The sequence below is a fragment of the Pyrgilauda ruficollis genome, unplaced genomic scaffold, assembly GCF_017590135.1.
Source record: "Pyrgilauda ruficollis isolate IOZ18807 unplaced genomic scaffold, ASM1759013v1 scaffold4, whole genome shotgun sequence".
Taxonomy (NCBI): Eukaryota; Metazoa; Chordata; class Aves; order Passeriformes; family Passeridae; genus Pyrgilauda; species Pyrgilauda ruficollis.
In genome coordinates this window covers 18,243,478-18,266,364 of record NW_024525489.1, presented here as the reverse complement: position 1 = coordinate 18,266,364, position 22,887 = coordinate 18,243,478, and the positions used below count along the sequence as shown (strand labels likewise).

Genomic DNA, 22,887 nt, shown 5'->3' with positions numbered 1-22,887 from the left:
GATGTATGGATGAAAAAAGTTAGGAGAAGGGAAGGGGGAGAATTTGCCATCTTTCAGAGAAAGGAATGTGTAAAGCTTTCGTATTATTTTATATGAAACCATGCCTGTACTGATTGAAAACTTACTTAAACTATCTTACTGTATTTTTACGTGCCACAGGCATTGCAGTACCTGTGACCTATTAGTTAGGCATTTTTTGGGATTGGCTGTCTATAGGACCTTTCATTCCACTACAAGGTAACATTCCAGGCAAAGATCCATTATAAGGACACACAATGCCCTCCAGGCTTCATTTCTTTGTCTGTACTTTGAGAAAACGGGTGATAAAAGAACTGGGTTGTTCTGAATTTGTGTCATGGAAATACTGCTAGTCGAAGAAAAGACAGCAGAATTAGGGACAGAATTGTTTGAGCTCGAGTCACCACTTGCAGAGAAATAAAGCATGTGTGTTGTGAGGTTGCTTTTAGATGAGCAAAGCAAATGAGAAATGTTGCTGATAAAAATGTGAAAAGTCACTTTCCCACAGAGTATTTTCCTGCATGGTTGAAGTAGTATTGTGTGGGCAACAGCAGCTAAGGGATTCCCAAGGCACTTGTGTTCTATTTTTCCACTGTGTTGTTTCTAGTAGACAAGAAAAGAAAATTGCATGATAGGTGTTACATTTCTTATTACTTTCCTTATACAGAAAATTCCTAGAAAACGATAGTTTCGTGTTCTGTTCAGAGACCAGGTGTCATTATAAAGTTGTACAGTTAATAACCCATCATGGCAGTAATTTTAATCTTAAATATATCTTTCTCCTCTCTTTAGATTTTAAAACAAATCAATAACTTGATGGGGTTTTAGTGTGGACAAACATAGATAGGCAAGCTTTGTTCAGTCATCAGTAATCTTGGTTCTGTCACATCAAATGTCTGAATAAAACTGAATGGTACTATAGCTGTCCTGTTAAAAAATTTTGAACAATACCCCTGCTCTTCCAATGAATTGTGGAAAGTGAAAGATGGAAATATTTTTCCTTGGCAAGGGTAATAAATGCATGAACAGATTTGGTTTTAGCTTGATTTTTGCCCTTTTTTTTAAAGAATGCGGATAAAAGTGGGATTTGGGTATGATGATAATAGTTTGTTACTATTTTCTATCCCTAAAAATGCCTCATGGCAATTATTGATGATGAGTTTTAGATGCATTTTATGTTTCTAAACCTAGGTTTTAAATGACTTGGTCCAAACTGAGATGCTAGGTCTTGTAAAGATTCATGAGTTGTATGTATATTTCCTGTCCCATAATCTTGCTACACTCAAATACTTTCCATATCAAAGGCTTTCTGTTCAAATAATTATTATGCAACAAATTGTTTTTTATGTATGCAACTGAATAAAAGGCATGGTGAATATGTTGAGTTCTGAGACAAAAGTAGAAATGTGTACTTTTAATGTTTTTCTTATATGAACTTAATTAAAGTCAACCAAGGATTAAAAGGACATATTGTAAAAGATACACTTCTTTCTCTAAAATATGTGTCTTTTAGTCACTTGGACACATTTAGATTGCAAGTGTTATAGTTCAAAAGAAGAGAATGTCTGAAGAAACACAAGAGGGTAGCATTTCTGCCCCTAAATGTTGTTCGTCTCAAAAATGTAATAATAATTTTAAAAGTTCATTCCCTCCATCCTTCACACAGGTCAAAGTTGATGTTTTCACCAAGACCAAGCCTGCGCAAAGAGTTGACAAAAGATACTCATCCTAAAGAGCTTTTATTATGAATAACAGATCTTCTTAGCCAGAGGCATTTTGAGAAGGGCAAAGGGGTTCAGTCAGAAAGCAGATATTAGAGAGATGCTCATAATTCTTCTACATTTTTATGCTGCTTTTGTTTCTTGCCAAATTAAAGGAGTACATAGTACTTACAGACATTTAAATTTAATATATTAGCACTTTATTGCCTTTCTTTGCGTAGGAAGATCCTTCAACTTATCTTTGAGGTCATTTAGTTACTGGCAGAATTTTAGCAAGGCTTATTATATAATATTTTATCTCTCTTGGAATATCAGTTTTTCTCCTTACATCCCATAAAGACATTTCTTTTCAAGTCCACACTTTTGACTATGAATTGCCATCTCTGGCGTGTTCAACAGGGATTCTGTGAATTTGAACGTGGAAGGGATGGGAAAATTTCTGTAGAAATATATATGAAGTATGCTGTTATTGGTGGCATGCTTGTCTTTTCATTCTTCCTGATTTTTCTGATTCCATTCTGAATGTTTAGGTCTTAGATCAGGTATTGAGTTTTTCACAGGGTCTTCTCTTTCTAGCAAGAAAAATTACTTTCAAGTTTTTTTTAATGGTAAAGAAATGTTGTGTGAGTGTAATGATTATTCTTTTTAGAGATTTGTATTATTTTTTGTATATAAATGACTGAAGTGATCAACATATTTAATAATTGCATTGAAGTATTCCTAAAATCTATGCTAAGGAACTTCAAATCCACTGTCACTTAACCTTGAATACTTTCTGCTAAATCTTAATAGAAAATTAGCAACTAATCACATGCATTATTATGCTGCTTGTAGTGATCAATTCATGTATTTCTTTTAACATTGAATCAGACTTCAGGACCTGCCTGATTCTGTTGAGATGCTGATTTAATACTATGCATAAATCTTTTCCCTTTAAAGTGAGTTAACTGTTTATTTGTCCTTAACCACTGAGCCATGAGAGCTGTATTTATTCCTTGTTTGCCTAGGAGGGGATCCACTTAGCTGTGCCCAGGGGAAGATGCATTTTTCAGTTTAGGGAAGTCATCTGCCCTTGGGAATAATATTTACATCAATGATATCATGATCAAGTTTAAGAATCACAGGAAATCCACAGAGAAAAGGTTTGATTTTGATTGGAATCTCAAGTAGGAGAAAAATATTCTTGAAAGGAGAGTCTTTTAGAAGGAAATAGTGCTGATGACAGGAGCAGAGCCTAAGGTTAGCTTCTCATCTACAAGTATTATAACAATTCCAGATGAATTCCAACCATAGAGGAGGCAGAAGAATTCGCTTATTTAAAATGCAGGTAGCTATAGGAATGCTTTTGTTTTATTTATGTAGTTTTTTTACCATAAACCCCACTCTATGGCAAATATTTGATATTTGGGTAATAACTTACTCCTTTTGATCTTAACAGCTGTTTAGGTCTCAATGTTTGCTTAGCAAAGCCAAGCCATGCAGAGTAGCAGTCACCAATTAAATTGGTACTAGGTGATGCTTACCATGCTCAGTACCTGATTTGAGGTTCTTGGTAGTATTTGGTGAGGTGTGTGGGAGAACTGCCACTATTTTGAGCAAGATATCTTCCAGTAAGCAGAGACAGTCAAAATACTGTTTGCTCACAGAAGAAGGTGGAGCAGTCTTGTGTGTGTAATGCATTCAGGAGTCTATCACAAAGTTGTTTAGGACTTAAATCTTGAAGAATTGCTTTTTGGCTCTACGAGCTTCCTCTTGTAGTTAGCCAGTGTAGTTTGATGTTTTTTACTTACATATCATTAAAAGCAGTGCCTGTTCCATATGTGAACAGTGATGTTTTAGATATGTTTGTCACAGGGGTATTTCTATGGCTTGGAAAACTATTGCCTGTAGTTCTTCTGGGATGTGGGAACCTGAAAATATCTCTGCACAGAGTTAAGTGCAGTCTTTCCTATAACATCTCAGAAAAAAATATTTGATTCCACAGCTGTTCTGAAGTGACTCTCCTTCAATCTGTCACCAGATCCACTGAATATCTACTAAACTTTTCAGTTCAAAAGCAAATGAATCATTACCACAGGGGTGTGCCACAATAGCACTGAAGTTTTCTCTCTTTCATGGGGAAAATTATGATGATATAGCTGAAATGGGATTCAAGTTTACTGATAATTAAAACCACACCTTTAATGGCTATAAAACATATCCATAAACGGCTTTGCCTATCAATCCTAAATAAACATGTGTGGACAATTGAGGAGAAAAGTACCATAATGCTCTCTTGTTCTTTTGTAGCTTATTAAGAACTGGAAATAAAAAAAAAAAAAATCTGCCTGAGTTTCCTTAGTTTAGCCAAGTTACACAGCACAAAATGAGAAGCAAGAGGAGGATTGTGTTTTTATGTGTGTATGTTGTATACCAACCAAGGTGCAGGCTGTCTTGGTGGCACTTAGCCAACACTAGTGGGTTTTTTGTGACAGTAAACTGGACTTGAGAATATAAATCAAAATTGTAAAGGTTCTTCTAGGCCTTCCCCTGGTGGTTTGTTTATGACTTTGATTTTATTTATGTTGGTTACTCGACCATATAGAAAAGAGTTCAGTTATCATCAGCAGTTAGGGCTGTGTAAACCCCTGGTTTGTTGGAAAAGACAGAGTTTACACAGGTATACTTTTAGTAAAATATGAAAGAAGATTTGGGGGGGGGGGGTTTGAAAATTGAGCATTTTGTTCTTTAGTTTCATGAAAAGGAGCTAACATTGACCATGTATCTTTGAACCTTTTCTTACCTCATGCACTTGCGATGATGTTGTGTGACACAAAAGCGATAACAGGAGTGAGGAATATGACAGAGTACGTAAGAGTGATGCCTGCTCCCTTCTCGGAATAACAATCTTTCAGATACACTGCCAAAAGGAAGGCATTTATGGTGTTAAATCAAATGTTCACAATTTCATGGGACCTATGCCTTCAGGCAAGAAAATGATCTAAGGGTATTCACTGCAGTAGAAGATGACCATAGAACTGCTCACTTTTAGAACTAAGAAAAGCACTAAATTTTCTCTCTGCTTTTGCAGTAATTCTTTGACATCCTTACTCACTGCTGAACAACAATACTTACAGTCATCAGAAAGTTTTTTTGTACCTAGAAACACATGTGCAGAAAGGAGGAATAATGTAACTTATTCTATTTTAAAATATTTTAGGAGTAGTCAGATACTAATGTAGACTGCATTCTGTAGTGAGAATTTTCAGTCATTCCTTCTGTGTTATTTTGTGAGGTTTGGGGATTTTTTTATTATAAAGTCAACATTGTGAAAATACTGTCTCATATAGCATAAGTTTAAAGACATTTTGATATCAACCTTAGAAGCAACTACTGCTTGTATGAATTTTACAGTTTGAGGCTCATTTAGAATGTTAGTCTTAAATTGGCTGACGCCTAGGTCTCTATGGCTGTTCAGAGATGAACATTGGTACAGAAATAATTTTGATTTAAAAATATGGAAAATTTCCCTCCCTAGGCTTCCATACACTGGGTGAAAGACTAAATAAAACAACAGCTACATTTACATGCCTGGTGAAATGCAAAGCTGAAGGGTGAGAAGTGGCTACACTCTTCTGTTTTATATTTTACTTTCAGTAATTTCATTGCCAGAAGCAATTGAGAAGCAACTTGTGCTGATGTAGTGATAGCTTCATAGGTATATGCCCTGGCACTAAAAAAAAGTATGTTAAGTCTCTATAAAATCTGGTAGATTGAACAAATAAATACTTGTGGATTGTGTATTTATGCAATGTGCAAAACCAGGCAACATAAACTTTCATATGCAGCTGGAAACTTAATTGGTTTCATGACTTTTAAAAGCTTTTAAACAGATGGAATGTGTATTACTGCAGAGAAAAAGAAATATTAAAAAATCTGGAAATGAAGTCCACACTACTGGGGAACAGTCAGGCACTCAGAGCACACTGCATTTTTAGTTCCCAACTTTCCCTGTACTTCTGAACTCCCAGCACAGCACTGAGGCCTCAGATCTCCAGAGACAGACTATTGCATTGATGGTGTAGTACTGTGCTTTCTCTGGGTTGATGCTGCTTGATTTTCCAAGGGTATACTGCTAGTCTCAACATACCTGTTGTGAATAACTCTTTTATTCTTTAATCTTCAGGATTACTTCTGAAAAAATACTTGACACATAATCTTGTGGGATTTCTTTTTCTTATGTTTTAATGAGCCCTCTGTTCTGTTTGTATTTAATATTACGATTTACTATTTCTTTTATTGCAGTTTAGTCAAGCAGGGAGTCTTTCAATGGATAGCTTTGGAAACTGGCAAGATTTTCTTTTGTTATATTAAACAGTATTTTCAAGTTTCATAATGTTCTCAATTCAGCAACTGAAGCACATCATAAATTTAGTTAGAGGGGTTTTCTTAAAGCAGTGTTTGGGCTGATAAATAGAAATATTGAGAAGTAATTTTCCTAATGATATAGCAGAAGTATTTTGGGACTGTAGCACAAGACTCTTGCCTATTTTTTCCTTTCTGTCTGTCTTTTCCTGGAATAAGAATTGCATAGTTTTATTTATCTTCTTCATAAGTATCTTTCATGACAAGAACCATCATGAGGTATTAGCAAAACAATTAGAATCACTAAACAGATGCTCATTTATGGACAAAAAGACATCTAAATCTATTTCAATTGGTTCAGAGCTTAATACATTTATTACTCTTTTTCTTTGTGATCCAAATAAGTTTTTATTATTTTGGGTACGTACTTTTTTAGAAATTTTTTTGGATGTTTCCTTGCTCATAGTTTACCTATTCTGGAATTGTGATTTGCCAATATTCTTTTAGTTGTATGCAGAATGTGTACTGAAGCAAAGAAATATCTATCTTCTGCACTGAAATAAATCCTTCTTAACATTTAATTCAAACAAAATAAATTCAAATTAAAGGGCAAAAAAACTTAAGCTCCAAAACCTATTAGCAAATAATGCAGAGATCAATGAATACATTTTTAAAGGTTGAAAATAAATTGAAGTTACAGATTGGTTAAGGTTATCATCTATTCCGGATGAATGTGTAGCTCCATTGACTCATTTGAAGCTGAAATGCTTCAAGTTAAGCTGATATTTAAAAGTTGTGTGTATATCTGTGTCCTGAAAAAGAGCAAATACTTGGGAAGTCTGAAGTCTTGTCTAAGGATGACTTTAAGCATATTTTCTTGTCTGGGAATACTTCCTTCCTTATGAAACAGGACACAAAGATAATTTAGCTGCGTAGAAATGTGTACTGGTGACTCATTTAAAAAGACTTGTGAACAATTACTTTAAAGAATAGGCTTGCCTTTAAACTGTGCTCTTGCCACATGGTTCTCTTAAACTGCTACTAAGACATGCATCAGACATTGTGCCCTTCACTTACTGTGGGGCATGAATATATTGGTGAATCTATTGCATAGATCAGCACTTCTGTGACAAACAGCAGTGACTAACCTAGGAGGAAGGTTACATGAATACTTTTCATATCCCAGTCACCAGAAGTCCACCTTAGAGTGGCATGGTAATGCATAGTACTGTATTTATCTTATGTAGAAATACACAATATGGCTAAATGGTCATCACCACTGAGAAAAAAAACCCCAAACCAGTAAATGACAGCTATTTTGCACACAAAGAACTCCGTACTGCAAGGCTGTAGGCATTGAGAAAGTAAGAGTCTGTCTGGACTGCTTTTAGTACAGTATTGCACGAAATCGTGCCAAGTTGTAGAGAGGGAAAAGGGATTTTGTATTAAAAAATCTGATTTTTTTTCATTCTCATTCATCCAAACGTCCTCTTTTGCTCATGTATTAGTGAGTGCTGCAATGTGTCCCCACTCCTACCCAGTTGTAGGTGGGAACTGGGAGTGACACTAGCAAACACCTAGCATGTCTTTTCATGGCTTTTGGATTGTTCCTGATGCTGAGGCCCGGTTGTGACTTTTTCACTCTAAAAAAGTTGACAGTAGCTGTATTTTTTTTTTCCTTCATCCTGTCCCACCTTTGAGAGTCATCAGCAAATGCTGCTGATTTTTTCCCTGACTTTTTTTTCTTCCCTTGCTGCAATTTGTTTGGGGGTTTTTCCTTGTTTTCTTAGTATTTTTTACCAAGGCCAGGTTTCTTGAGAATAAACAGTGATGTTAGTATCTTGATATCAACAATTGCCATTCTTTTATGCCTTCTTATCCTTGTTTCCAATGTTTTTATCCCCTTAAGTTCCAATCCACATTTCATTTATATATTGTTTTCATTACAAACCTCCACAATTTGTTACTGGAAAGAAGGTCTCATAGCAACAAAGAAATTACAAACTTTAATCTGTGGCTCCTATTACAAAGCATGTGTCTTCAAACTTGTTTTTTTTTTAATGTATGCTTAGAGTAATTTGGACACTTAGAACAACTTCTTGTAACAAAATCTTATAAAAGAATAGTGTGCTTCATATGGCCTTCCCTGGGGGGCAGTGGAAAAGAGAAGAAAATACACATTTGTGTGAAAAGCATTATGTTAATTAAGGCAGTCTAAGAGGCTAAAGCAACCTGATTGAAACACTGTATACACTTGTAAATGTAATGTGGGCTACAAGAAAGGTAGAGCTTTCCTTTATTAAGATGGTAAAGTTGTATCTTAAAGATATCCAACATCACAAAAGCAAGGCCAGACTTCACTATTTTGGATCCAAAATTCTATGTTGTAGAGTTCAGAAAATGGTACTACCTGTAACAAGAAAAGATAGTGGCAATAATAATGCATACTGAAATTGGTTAGTATTTTGCCTTTGATTAGAGAAAGTCAAGATGAAGTGGGTTTTTTTGGGTTTTTTTATAAATCCAGAAGATCACAGAATGTGTCACACTGATATCTTCTGTGCTAGGAATGGTTCTAAACAAAATACACACCTAGACTGGTATTTTTGCAAGGGATGCCTTGGAAACCTTTCCTAATGACTGTCCTCCTTTGCTGTTGGCAGTGGTGATTTGTCTGTCCTCTCAAATGTCAGTTAACCAAAGATAAAGGAAGGACCTGAGCAGCAGGTATGTAATCTTCTCTTTATCTCTCCTTCAATATTTCAGGAGTTTTACTTTAAATGTGGAGCACACCCAACTGCTGACAGTGAAACATCTGTGGCTTTGAACCTGGTTACAACAAACAGCCGCTGTATCACATGTATAACATGCACAGATATTAGGTAAGTACAACAAAAATTGTCAGAGATTTACAGTCTCAGTGCTTTAGAGTACTTATCACTTCCAAAGAGCCTCTTTTTCTTTGTTCATTTTCCTTTTTAAAGGCTGTGGGGTTTTTTTCCTTGGTAGCATGGTGAAAAATGGGTCATATTTTCAGGTATGTTATTTGTTTAGCTGGTAAAATTGCAGTTTCTATTTTTGCACCTTAGTCATGTTGCAGGTAGAAATCTGACTGCTTTAGTTCTAACTAAAACCTTGGGAGTTCAAGATAGTGGCATAAGTGTGTAGATATTTTCTGCTAATATGTATTCAAGAGCTTGGGAAAGAGCTGGATTTTTGAGGGGGACAGACTGCTCCTGAAAAAATTAACTTCTTGGTGGTTGTTCTATAAATCAAACTGAAATGCATCTGTTCTCATGTTTGTGTTTATTGTAGTTTGAAATACTGTAATCCATCTTTGCATGTGGTATTTGAGCACATACATTCAAGAATATCAATTACTTGAAAATGCATGGATTAAAAACCAATTGCCCGAAAAAGACAGCCACCATTGTAGTGAAGAATTACCTGAAACACATTTATCTACTGATTAGGAGATATTTTATATGAAAGTGTAAAGAGAATTGTGAAATGGTCGTTGTAGGTCAGAATGGAGAAATGGGAAAGGACACTGGAACTCTGTATGATTCATATGGTGTGTGTCTTCTGGAAAGGGCTGTTTGTGGAAGCATCCTTTGTGGTGTATTTACAGAACTGGCTCTTAGGTACAGATGAAACAAAGACCAAATAGCAGTCTCTGTCAAACTGGTATGTCAGCATTTTGCAGCAAGGTTGCAGACTCAGGTACTCAAAAGTGGCTGGTTCTCCTGTCCCTTCTAAAAATTCCCTGTGCAAGAGAATGGTTTGGCTTCCCGAAGTGCAGACCCCTAGTGCGTGTCTGTACTGCTAAATGCAAGAGGGCCAAAGGCTGATCCCCATTCCCAAGCCAGATGGAAATGCCTGGCAGATGTCCTGCACAGAGCTGTGTCACGTGGTGCTTCATCATCGCCAGCTTGGGTTAGTTGTGGAGCTGAGACCAACCATTGCAGATCTGCAGTGAAAGTACACTTTTTATCCTAGCAGTAAGATGGAATGGAAAAAGGTCATTCATGTCACACTATTTCCTGTGTGGGGCCCAGGAAGTTTTCAGAAGGGCTCACTGAAGAGCAACAACGGGGTAGAAAAAAAAATTGTCTAAAATCTCCTTTCTGGATAACATTAAAAGAAGCAAACTGTAAGAAATTCATTCATCATGTCAAAATATTGATACACATTTCTATGATAACTCTAAATTTTTCAGAATGTATCCATACATGAAATTCTGATTATCTTTCAGAATTTAGATTTTTTTTTTTAAAGCCATAAAAGCCTCCCATGCCCTTTTGTGTAATACTACAAAAACACATGGTTTTAGTATCACTAAAATAGGTGATTTGTAGGTGATACTAAAACCCAAGATACTATTTTACTGTTTTATTTTTTTGTATGGCAAATCCTGCAAGTTTTTAAAACAGAATTTCATATGTGGATGAAATAATTTTCCAATTGAAGCTGTGCAAGAAATTGGTTTAGTTTCTGATTTTGTCTTTTACCAATTTTAAGGAGGGTCAAATGTAAGTTTTGCTATTGGAAAGAGCAAGATCATACCATGAAAACATTTATGAGTTTTGAAAAGGTCCTTGTAAAATCTTGGGCTACTTAAAAAATCTCCACTCACTTTTGGTGGTTTTTTTGACTTTCTAAGTCCTTTCTCCGACCTCACATTCTTGTAATATTTTTATATAATTCCAAGAAATTGCATAAATAGCCATAATCTTTTTACTTCAGTTAAATATTAAAGTGATTGTACTGGAAATTACTTGTTAATGTGCTTATGCAGTTGAAAAATAGTATTTAGGGCACTCTGCAGCTTAGAGTATTTTGTGAAACTTACCTTCATCCTTCTGTAGCATTCATGTGAAAAAGAGGATTAACTGTATTTGGTACATTAGTTATTACTTTGTGTTAGCTTCACTATAGTAAAATAAGAAATTCGGGTCTGTTCTTCAAAGTAGATTTTTCTTCCTTTTTTTCTGGGAAAAAACCCCCAAACCAACAGCAAGACACCAAACAGGAAAAGATGACAACAAGGTGCTATTTGCATTTTTCTTAAGTGTTTTTGTTTGCAACAACCTACACAGTATCTCTAGGTGTTTCCATTGATTTATCATGGACAGTCCACCACAGACAGAGTAATTAAGTTCCAAGATTCTTGGCACAGCATTTGTATGGTTTTAGCAAGGTTAGCAAAGCTTATAAAATCCTCCATAAAGCAGTAGTGTACTCCACTATATAGAAGAAATACAAAGTGGAATACAATGATGATCTATTGCCAGTTTTTATTCTTAAGTTTACATTAGATACACTTAGTTTGCCTTAGGTTTATATTTTATATAAATATTTTCATGCAAGTCTGACCACTGGAACGAAATAGTTGAAAGCCAAACACCCTTGTAGGGCTGTGCTAAATCCATAGGCAGTATTCCATGTAGTTAATGCCTTCCAATGTATTCTGCTTATCTACAGCAGAGTTAGTGTCAATTGGCAGCCTTTATGCATTTTTTTTTTCTGCAGCATTCAAGGTGATGGGCTGCTATTCTTTGTCTTTGAAGAAGCTTTAATAGGTTGAGCAAATGGCTGGAAGTTGAAACAAATACTAAAACTGTGCAATCCTCAAGGGAAGATCTGCTTTTGTCAACTGTTTCCAGTAGAAATAACATCAAAAGGGGTTAGGAGTACCCCAGGGTACCCATAAATCAGGCTCAGGAATAACAGCAGTTTTAAGCAGTGTAAAAATAAAATGTGTAGAACAGAAATGCCTCACGTCATCTTTCACGAACTCAGTAGGGCACAATTCCTAAAGGCACCATTATTTTTAGCTTTCAGCAGATACAGATGAGTGTAAAAGATATATAGGACATACTGTCACTTAACAGGTAGAGAGAATTCTCCAGAAAGACAAGTATTTGGTGTTGTGTTATCAGGGTTTGTTTTTTTTTTTTTTTCTAATCTAATAAATCCCTGCTTTGTTGTCTTGAAGAAAGAAATATTTTGCTCTGTTTAAACAATGGAATCTTTTATATGCTTTTCTGCTCTTTGGACTTCCTAATACTGGAATTGGGAGTGAGAACTTCTGCTAGTGGTGATAGTAGTGCATATGCTAGTTACAGTTCAAGGGTAACTGTGGTGTAATGTCTTTGTCATAGTTCTTTTCAAGCAAATCAGTTTGGACTGTTATCACATTAAATTCCATGGGCAGGAGACTAATGGAGAAGGTCAGTACTGAGAGGGGGAAAAAAGTGAATGTGCTATAGGAAATCCTGTTGGAAATTCCATGGGCAGCACTCTTCTCCTTCAGACAACAAAGAATGAATGGCTGCATGTTGTTGGGAATAACAGTGTGTTAATCTGGTTTGCATGGGGTTATTGTGGGCCTCCTAAACGTCTCACTAGCTCTTAAATAGCTATCTTTTTCAGTCTTTTTTTTTTCTGAAGTCAAAATACAAGTTAGAAATGTTTTCCCCCCAGCAGCAGTTTGTGACATTTTCCTATCACTCCTACTTGCTCATTTCCTCTGTTGTAGAGTCAGAATTGAGACAGATGAGGTTGTTTTGGGTTTTTTTTTGTTGTTTTGGGGGGGTTTCTTGGTTTTTGCTGTTGTTTTTGGTTTCGGTTTTTTTTAATGGGATAGTGTTCCTAAATTGGTAAGGGATAAATTATTTGCTTCTCAATAAATACATATGTAAATTATTTTCTGTTGTGGCTTTTACCTGTGGGTTTTATATGCCAAAAGAAGACCATCTCCGGAAGTTTATTATGGGGATTAGGGATTTTCTAATTTCCTATTTTGGATTTTCATCTTTATGATGTTATTGTTGATATAGGTGTGCCATGTTCCTTATTGACCTACATTTTGTACTGTTTTGTGCATTAATGTTGTACGTTGCTTTGAAGTAAAATATTTATTGAATTACAATTTAAATATTCTTTGGAGACACCTGAAATAATTTGCCTTGTCTTTCTTTCCTCATGTAAAACATATATGGTATTAATGCAGGTCTCAAAAAATAAAAGCGGAAAGAGTATCAGAGGAGGAATATAGCAGTGACTATGGCAAGAAATAGATGAGGTAGCAGGTCAGCCATGGTATTGAAAACCTTTGCATTACAAATAATTCCAGAATCTTTAGTTGATTATTTGAATCCAGTGCTACAGTTGAAGAGACAATTGGCAAAATTCAGCTTTTGATAGAGATCCACCAATTAGCTCAATTGGTTAGAGTGTGGTGCTAATGCCAGTATTGTGGGTTTGATCCCTGTACAGGCCATGCAATAAAAGTTTGACTTAATGATTCTTGTAAGTCTCTTTTGACTCAGAATATGCTGAGATTTGTTTGAGAACTGTTAACATTTTCTTAGTGAAGAAGCTGTAGTGCAAGTTTGATTCAGCTCAATTTTGCTGTTATTTGGAGAGTTTTACCAGGGACCTTCTGTTGTTTTTTGAGATGAAAATGCAGACCAGGCCCATTAAAAGACATTACCTATGGGATGTTTTCAGAAGAGTAAATAGCACCTTATTCTAGACTTATAACTACTATTTCTCTTTGCTTCTGGGACATAGAATCCTAAATTTACCATTTTGGGCCATTATAATCCAAGTTATTAAATCTATATTTAGCTATTATTTTTTGAAGTACTTTTTCCCTCTCTGTGACCCATATTGATAATGTGGTCTCTGCTCCAAATCTCTATTAAATTCTGTTGTCTTTATATACCTTGAGTACTTCAAAGAGAAGTGGACAAAGATTGTGCTAAGAACTAAATCTACTTTGTCTAAGCACTATGACCATCAGGGACAATGTCTACTGCTTTATTCCCTAATGTTCCTTAAATTAATGAGATTTCTTAAGAATTACTTATTTAAAGCAGGAAATTAGATATAAAACTAAGAACTGTTACTAATTGATTTTGAGGTTTTTTTTCTTTTTCCCAGTAAGGTAACTTATAGAATACTCTTGTTACAGCTGTAATATTTGAGTTCCGACACAAGAAAAACCATGCAGAGAAAACCTTTTGCTGAGAATTTGGGTGATTTTTTGAAATGTGAGCCAAGTCTGATAATGCCAGTAAGTGACATTCATTTCCTCTGAGGTGTGCACACTGTGGGTTTCAGACTCAAAGACTGGTACCATGAGCTACTGGAAGATGTGCCTTGTGCATGAAATGCAGTTGTCTTAATCTTTCTCTTGAATGATAATCACTAGAATACAGTAGCCCCCCATGGCAATGGCAGGAGAGCAGTGCAGTTCTTACTGCTCTGCCTCTGAATCTGTTAAGTTCTGCACTGCAGCTGCATCTCAGCTTTAACACATCTGGGAACAGAAGAGTACATTGGCACAGCTATTGCACTCTCACATTGCACATATCCTTTGCCAGCAGGGGATAAGGGAGGAGGATTTTATACAACCTCATTCGTGTCCTATGCTGGACATAAAACATGAATTTCTCTTCATCTGGGAGAATGAAGCCTGCTGCCTTTCTTCTGTATGAGGCTGAGGTTTTTTCCTATGTCATTCCTTTGCTTGCCATATATGTTAGTGAACAGTTGACAGAAAGGACAAATGGAAAGGAATATTTTGACTGCCGCTGGTTTTATTTTTTTTTTTTTTTTTAATTTGCCTATGTGTTTGTGAACATAAATATAATGGTGTGTGGTATGTCTGAGTGTTTGAAACAGCCATGAGTGAGGATTTTTATGTCACAAGGGAAGTTCATTTCTGATTTGAATTTATTTCAATGTGCATCTCCTGATACACCTGGGATAAAATAAATGTCATTAATTTCATTTTGCATTTGACATTTCACCTGAAGCCTGCAGATTCCAGAATATTATCAACAGGGTCTATATTGTATGCTGCATGTTGTCTGCCATTCTAATTTGTGGTGATTACTACAGTGAGCTGTTTTTGTAGATGTTTCCAGTTACGTATTTCATTTGTATAACTCATGACTAGCATTAGTCAGGTATGTGTAACATATCCAAGATTTCATGAACCTCACTTCCAAAATATTCTTAAGAAACCTGAGCATGAATACTTGCATATAATCAATGAAAAATGATAGCTAATGGATGTAATTCTGTTCAAGTATTGTAAATTTAAATGTTCAAGTTAGAATTTATTTGCAATGTCCAAGAAGAGCAGAGTAGCAAATGTTTTTAAAACCTTGTTCAAATAGACTCTTTTGAAACTTGCAAGCCCAGTGAGCCTTTTCTGCCATAGATGTTTGCAGGTTCAGGTGTCTGACTTTCTTTTCCTTCTTTTTAAAATGAATTCCTTAACATGAAAGACAAAACATTTCCATCTCTGGTTAGTTTTGCTTCAGGCAAGGTTATTAGTAGCTGAATATTTTCACCATCTGATAGTGGTGTAGTGACCTATGAGAATTGGTATTGGAGGTCACAATCCAGCTGTCTTTGGAGAGATATCTATATTGTAAAGGCACCATCACAAGAAATACTAATTAGCAAGCCTCATCCTTTCAGCAGAGACCTGAGGTCTGAAGGAGCAAGGGGAACAGATTGCAGAGATGTTCCTTGCAGGCCTCCGCTGAAGCATTGAGGGAATGGTTTGGGGAGGAACTGGTTTGGGAATGGTTTGGCATCTTGCACTTCAGTAAGGGGAAGGAATGGCAAGTGTTTGTGAAGGATGTGGTTGGCTTTTACACAATAAGGAAAAAAAAGTGAAAATATCCAAGAAAGAATGAAGCTGCCCAGCAGCAAAAAACTAAATATGCACACAACAGAATAATTTAATTTGCAGGAACTTAGGAAAAATTGAAAATAGCGGTATTGGGCAAATGTGCCAGGACATAATTTCTGAAATCAAATATGTGAAGGGCTATTCATAAGACAGAGAACCTGTCATAATATGTAGAGAACTTCATGAAATGTTACTTGATACTTCATGGAGTCACTTAATGATCCTTTATGGAACACTGTCTGCTGTCCTGGGTAGTGTCTTGGAGTGCTATTCAGTTCCTCTGTCAAATAGCTCCATAGGAATTGTTTTGAGATTTCAGAAATGCATAATTCAGATAAACATTTTGATGGAATTTGATAGCAAGTGTTTACGCACTGTTTTCATTTGATGTCTGGGGCAAGGCACTACTCTCAAATTCTATAACTCTATTTTTGATGTGTAACCCATTTGGGGGCTTATGCGTACAAAATTTTGGGAAAACAAGGGAGGGATTGAGGAATATGTTGGAGAAATGTGTTCATTTGTGTACATATAATCAATAGGGACGCCTACTGCTACATTTCTCTTTAAACCATGGTGCAGAATGAATTGTCATAGCAGTGTACTGACTGACAACAGTGTAAGGAAAACATTTCACACATTTTCTGCTGACAGTCTGCACTGAGCATGCAAAGCTCTTGGTACATTACAGTCTTGATGGAACTGAAATGGAATTTAATAATTAGAATTACTTTTTTTGCTTTTTACTTAGCAACTCATGATCATTGATAGCTCTCTTTCCTCTTGTTAATTCTTTGGATGTTGTTCATGGTTGCTTCTGAAAACAAAACAGTTTCTGAAGTCAGTCTTAGAAAGAGTCTGTTATTTATTTTGTTCTGTAAGAGAAACCAGTAGGGATGTAAATTTTTTACATCTTCAGGGAAATTCCTTCTACCTTCTGATGAATGTATTTGTATAAAACTTCATTTAGTAAACCTAATTATATATTTACTTTAAAACATAGCAATTTTGGAATAGTAAATTATTGCAATTATTGTTTTGTAATGATAAATTATAGTAAAAAATTTAGCGTAAATTGTGCTGTGATGCACTAAGTTCTTGATCAACTAAGTTACCAGCACAATTCAAGATTCCTTATGAATGGAAGATCCAGGTCACGTATCAGGCGGGGCATAGAAAGTAAATTCTGTCCCATAGTGGAAAATAGACAGAAGTCAAGTGAAATTGTTAATACATAACTGTTATGAACTTGCTGCAAAAAGATGCTGATTTGCAATGTGGTTTGAAAATGACAAGAAATATATCATAATCAAAGTTAATCAAAATCTACTAAGTTCTGTCAATATCTGTGACATAGTAAGGGACCTGTGTGCAGACATTTGAAAATGGTTGAAAATGTGCACAATTAAGGGAATAATCATTTTCCTAGTACAAGTTTGTAAATGGTAGTGATACTGCACTGGCATGTCAATGTCAATACTACTAGCAAAATTACGCCAATGAAAACACATTTTTATATTGTTACAAACTCCTGTGCTGAGACTTGTACTTTAGCTTGACATGTTTGTTTTAGTTCATGTTCAAGTAATTCCATATCATTGTACATTGAAATGCAGTAAGCAGGATGAAAAGAAGTACATTTGTCCATCAAAAGTGTTTGAGGTATTTCTTTATATTTCTCCAATTACACTGACATAACTTCCTCTTGCTGGGGGACTAAGACTTGCAGCTGATCTCTTAAGATCAGCTGTGAGCGTGGTTGGACCTGTGCCTGAAAGAGTTCAGTGGCAGTGAAAAGTGAGAAAAATAGTAAAGAATATGTGTTGCTGGATAGCAAGATTGGGGAAAAATTATACCTACTCTACTGAATACTACTCTATTCTGCTGAATGAGTTAGCATAAGTGTTGCTTTTCTGTGCAGAGGTTTCAGAGGTTTTCTACCACAGCAAGCTTTTACAAAACCCTCCTCTGAGTCGTTGTCTGTTTTGCTTTCCTTTAAGGCTATGCACTCATACATGTTTACTAAGTAAAATGGAATTTTGATTAATATTTCATACATATTTATATATAATGCATACGTGTGTATTTATTTATAATACATATGTGTACGTGTACACGTATGTATTATATGTATATGTGCTTGTTTCTTTCTTTGTCTTCCTTCTCTACAAGCAATCTTCAGTTATTTAAAGTGCATTGCATTTATGAATATTTTCCCCCCGTGTTATTCTAATTTCACTTTACACAGGAGACAAATCTGCCCATATTTCTGGTGAAGGTAGAAACCAGACAGTGCTCCTTTGGCATGCAAATTCCATCTGAATTTTACAAATTATTCTTTCTTTTTGTTTTGTTTGAAGCAACAAAGGGAACAGTCATACCACTTCCCATAAGGTATGTTTTGTGTAACCACTAAAGGCAGTGTCAGCCAAACAGCTGCCAAGAAAACCAGGACCAGCCTAGTGATGTGCACAGTGCAGGAAAGATGACTGCACTCAGATGTCACCTCTATGAATCTGTCCAACCTCTTTGGAAACAGGCTGACAATGCTGATGTCAATCTTGAACTGCGCTCACGAGCAAGACTATGCCTTTGCTCCCTATGGGTTCTCTAACCTTGCTGGAGTTTATTGGATTTCCTGACAAAAGAAGTTATATTTATTCACATTTGCTACATGTGCCTCAAAAGGTGTCAGAGCATGTCCTGATCAGAAAGCAGGTGGTGAGAGTGATGCTGCAATATGGTTCAGTCTGGTTATATAAAATAGAAACAGCTTCACAAAGTCATTTATTCAGTTCAATGCATTTGTAATTTAATTTTGTTTTTAAAACAAAATACCAAAACAGACAAGAGAGAGCATTTTAAAGACCCTCATCATTGAGATTTTGAGAAATAGACCTTTTCCTCCCTTGTCCTTCAAATATATCCATAATTTCAGGTAAAATAGTCATTATTGCTTTGTGAGGACATAATTATGCATGTATCTGCTAAATTCATGTTAATTAAAAAGACATTTCTTTCACCTTGACCCTTTAGACTTCGGTTATGCAAACAATTTTGTGGGTTTGAGTATTTTTTATGATATAAGTGTTTGCAGGTTAAGACTTATGTGCTGCATAACTGCAGATCATTTTCACATAAACAGAACTCTGACTTTTCCAGAAAAAAGTATCTTCTACAGATGCACAGCCTGTCCCTCTTGCATTCAGCTGTGACCTTGAAAACTGATTAACAAAATTGTACTCTAAGGGATGCAAGGCTTCACATAAAACAAGTGAAGCATGTACAGGCCCTTGAGGGGTGCTTAGAGTATCTCATAGACTCTAATGGTAATTCCTTTCTCTTTTAAAGCTATTAGGTGATTCTGGCTTGAGGCAATCCATACTACTTTTCTCTTTATTTAATTTTTGTGCCACAGATTTTATGTATTTTCTTATTACAACCCCTGTTTCATGTTTTAAAGACAGAGCGTGTCTTTATGTCTGGTATCTGTATGTATGTCTGGTGTCTGTATGTCTAAGTGTTGTCTTCAGCTGCTCAGATACTTTGTGTTGTTTTGTTGATTTTACGTGGCATAAACTTTGGCACAGTAAGAAGATGAAAAGTTAAGTAGAGTTATGATTGTCTAAACCTGAAAACAAAGTGGTGCTTGTGAAAAGCATGTAGAGTGCCCTGCATTTAAGACCTCATTTCCTTCAACAGTAAGAAGGGTTATTTAAAAATATGCCATTTTCTACGTTCCAGAAAGTGGTACATTTATTGTTATTTAGTACCATTGGCAAGCTTTGAAAACCTGATTTCAAAACATAATTTATTCATTAACTAAAGACTTGTAGATTATTGTACTTTTGACTTTCTCCCTCTCTACGATTTTGCTTGAATTATGTTTTGGTTAATGAAACACGACCTTCTCAAAGTCAGAATTGAGAAATAAAATAAAATTTAAAGCATCCTACACATCCCTCTCAATCTTACTGCCAATTGCTGTCTTTAAAATCAAATTTATATTACATGAATAGGGATATAAGGCATTGTTTTAATAAGTCATTATACTAGTAGAAAGCATTAAAAGAATTTTTGCTAGTGATAAAATAGAAAACAGAAGGCAAGACTGAGTAGTAGCTAGTCTTAAACATCTATAATATGCCAAGGTAGAGAAGTATAAAATGTAGCATTCCCTGCACCCCTGCTTTTTGTGTTCCTTGTTAAAAAATCTGGTACCAAAAGTGGAGACAGTTTTGTTGCGTTTTTAACCTCTCAAAGTTAAGGTATTCTAGTTTCTGAAGCTAGAAAGATTCGGGACAATATGCGGATGTTAGATGGCCACTTGGCACTTCTGCTCTGGTTGTAGTGCATTTCCCTATCTGGGACAAAGAAATTGAATCTCCTGAGAATTTTTGTTTTTCTTCTCTGATATCTTTCATTTAATATAATGTGCTGTTTATAATAGCAAGGAATAAAATATTTCTGTAGAGGTGTCCTTACTGTGTTGTTAGGGTCTCTATGGTGGTTTGAGTTCTGCAGAACATTTGGAACCAAACTGTGACCTCACGTCAGTAAGTAGTTAAACCTGTGCTTGCTGCATCTGAGTAATCCCATCAAAACCAACAGGATATAAATGCAGGTGTATGTGCTTTGCTTGGTCTGAGCCTAGACTCATCCAATCTAATCATCCTGCACTTTCTGAGTGATATCCTCACATCTAAGAGGTAGCCATGGAATGTCTTTAATGATTCTCTCAGTGTGAGGTAGGATTTATAATGCTTTTTGTCACAGGAAGTAGAGTGAATATTCAGGGGGGTTTATTTTTCTTCTTTTGAGAATAAGACAGTTCTGGAAATGTCTGCTGTCATGAGAATGAATTTCACTAGAAAGAGCTCTTGTCTCAACCCTTTGCTGTCTTTTCTGATTATCTGAGCTAATCGGTATGCATATGAAAAATGTGTTTTGTATGATTTATCTTCCACTTTTCTGGGTGTTCTGGTGTGTTGTAATGACCCCCTGTTTTCAGAGAGATATTTATAGTTTAGATCGTACTGTCTCTTCCTGTTTTCTAGAAAATACGTTATCCATATTTGCAGTTCAGATGGTATTTGTCTAAGGGTTAAAGCATTTACAGTAATATTAATGCCTGTTAATGTTTCTGGTGAAAGTGATTATTTTTCTTAGCATGTTGAACAATATTCTTGGCCTTTCGAAATATGTTATGGAAAAGTGAGCATTCCTTTGGATTCTAGTTGCTGATCAAGAAATAGGATACTATTACTCTGTGTTCATGTTCCTTTCCTTTTTTTGAGTTTGTTTGCTCTTTTACAAAGGTATGAATATGTTTTCTTCTTTTTCTACAAGGTTCATAAGATCGTATTAAGCTCCTAAGGAAGTCAAGAGAATATCCTTTGAACTCTTTTCTTTCCTTGTCTCTTTCCTTCTCCCTGCTGTGTTTAATAGATTCTGCAAAGAATAATTTTTTTTTCTTAGTCAAAGGAAAAAAAGGAAAGGATGACGAAAAACAGAATGAAGGCTTTACATTAGATCTGCCAAGAATGTTCAAGAGGTCCTTTTTCTATACCAGCAAGCATCTTTACTTCTTTTTTTTATTTTAAAAGAAAATGGTTTTATAATTGTTTTATACAAGCAGTACACAGTCATGTAGTTGAATTTTACTATAAAAATATTTTTTTAAATGGAGTATGAATCAGATTGGGCAGTATTGCATTGACCTTGGTTTTAAGTACTAATGTTAAGTAATAGTTTTTGACACTTGAGCAGAGTATTCCATTAAAATGGCTAGCTTTAAAAAACTTTTTCCACTTAGCATTTATTGATATGTCTTATTGTTTACCATATTCCAGAGTGAAAAAACATCCTACAGATAAAAAGGTTTATTTTCTGAATTGGGTTTGTTTTTTAGTTTTTTTTTTTAACATTCAGTAGCAGTTTTAACATTGCATTGCAGTTTATTTTATTTTAGCATGGCTTTTCCTACTGTGCATATAATCATATGCCAATGAAAGACTGATTCTGCAAAGCTGTGAGTACTCAAGTTCTAGAACAGGATGTCATTTAAACATATGCTTGACTTTGAACATGTGAGTCATGGCTAAATATTCCAACAGAAGAATGCTTATTTTCATTAGCTTTTTTTTTTTTTTCAGTTACCCCTTAGAAATTTTTTCTTCTCTAATAGCTTGTCTTGTCAAGGTTACATCACAATATCGAAATTTTTAGAGCAAAGGTACACAGATACCATAAGAAGGAGGTATTTGCAAAATCTCAGTGGGGGTAACTGTCTTTGTCCAGGTAGAAGAATTTCAAGACCTGAGGCAGATGAAGAATTACCTTTTAAGTGGTAATAAGCTTAAAATACAAAACCAATTTGGGGACTAAAAATTGGAATATTCCGTCCTTGTTTGGTTATTGGAGGCTCTCTTGTGGATTTTTCTTTTTAAAAAAATAACTCTTGGTCTCCATACACTGTCATGTTTCTCTGATATTTAAACTTTGCTAATTTAATGACACGATACTTTTCTTAAGTTTAATTAGAGTGGGGTTACAGTGTCAGTCAGTACAATAAGCATGAAGTCAAAGGTTTGAAGGAAAAAAATGGTTATTTAACTAACAGCAGAAACCAGAGAAGTAACAGCTTGATCTACACTCAGTTACCTGTAGGTGAAATATTCTGTATGTATTGACATGCCGTCCACTTTGTGCCTTGGATTTCTGAAAGGCTGCCTGTGTAACTAGCATTGCAATAGCTGCATGGGGAAAGGAAAATAAATGAAGACTTTCCAAACTCAGACCTATACTAACATTTTTTGAGTGTTTGTTGCCTGTCAGAGAAAAAAATATTGGGCCCATGACAACAGAAATTTTTAAAAACATTGACCAGTGCTGGAGCACAAATGTGTGAAACTGCTACACCTGTATAAGGTTTCTTCACGTATTTTTATATTGCTTGTGAAAATGGAGCAATCGTTCAGTGATGATGTGTTGAATACTGAGAGGTGGAATGAGTACCTTTTGCATGTTAAAGGTTATCGTGTACTGTGGCTTGACTGATGCTCTAAACATTCCAAACTTTTTATT

General features: G+C 35.4%; 1 protein-coding gene across 1 annotated transcript in view; it reads left to right on the top strand.

Moving 5' to 3' along the window:
• PRKN (parkin RBR E3 ubiquitin protein ligase) overlaps positions 1-22,887 on the top strand; it is a 677,999-nt gene that overhangs the window by 325,052 nt on the left and 330,060 nt on the right. The window contains exon 6 of the mRNA XM_041477165.1: positions 8,850-8,965. Coding sequence (XP_041333099.1) covers positions 8,850-8,965 — 116 coding nt within the window. The remainder of the gene's footprint in view (positions 1-8,849; positions 8,966-22,887) is intronic.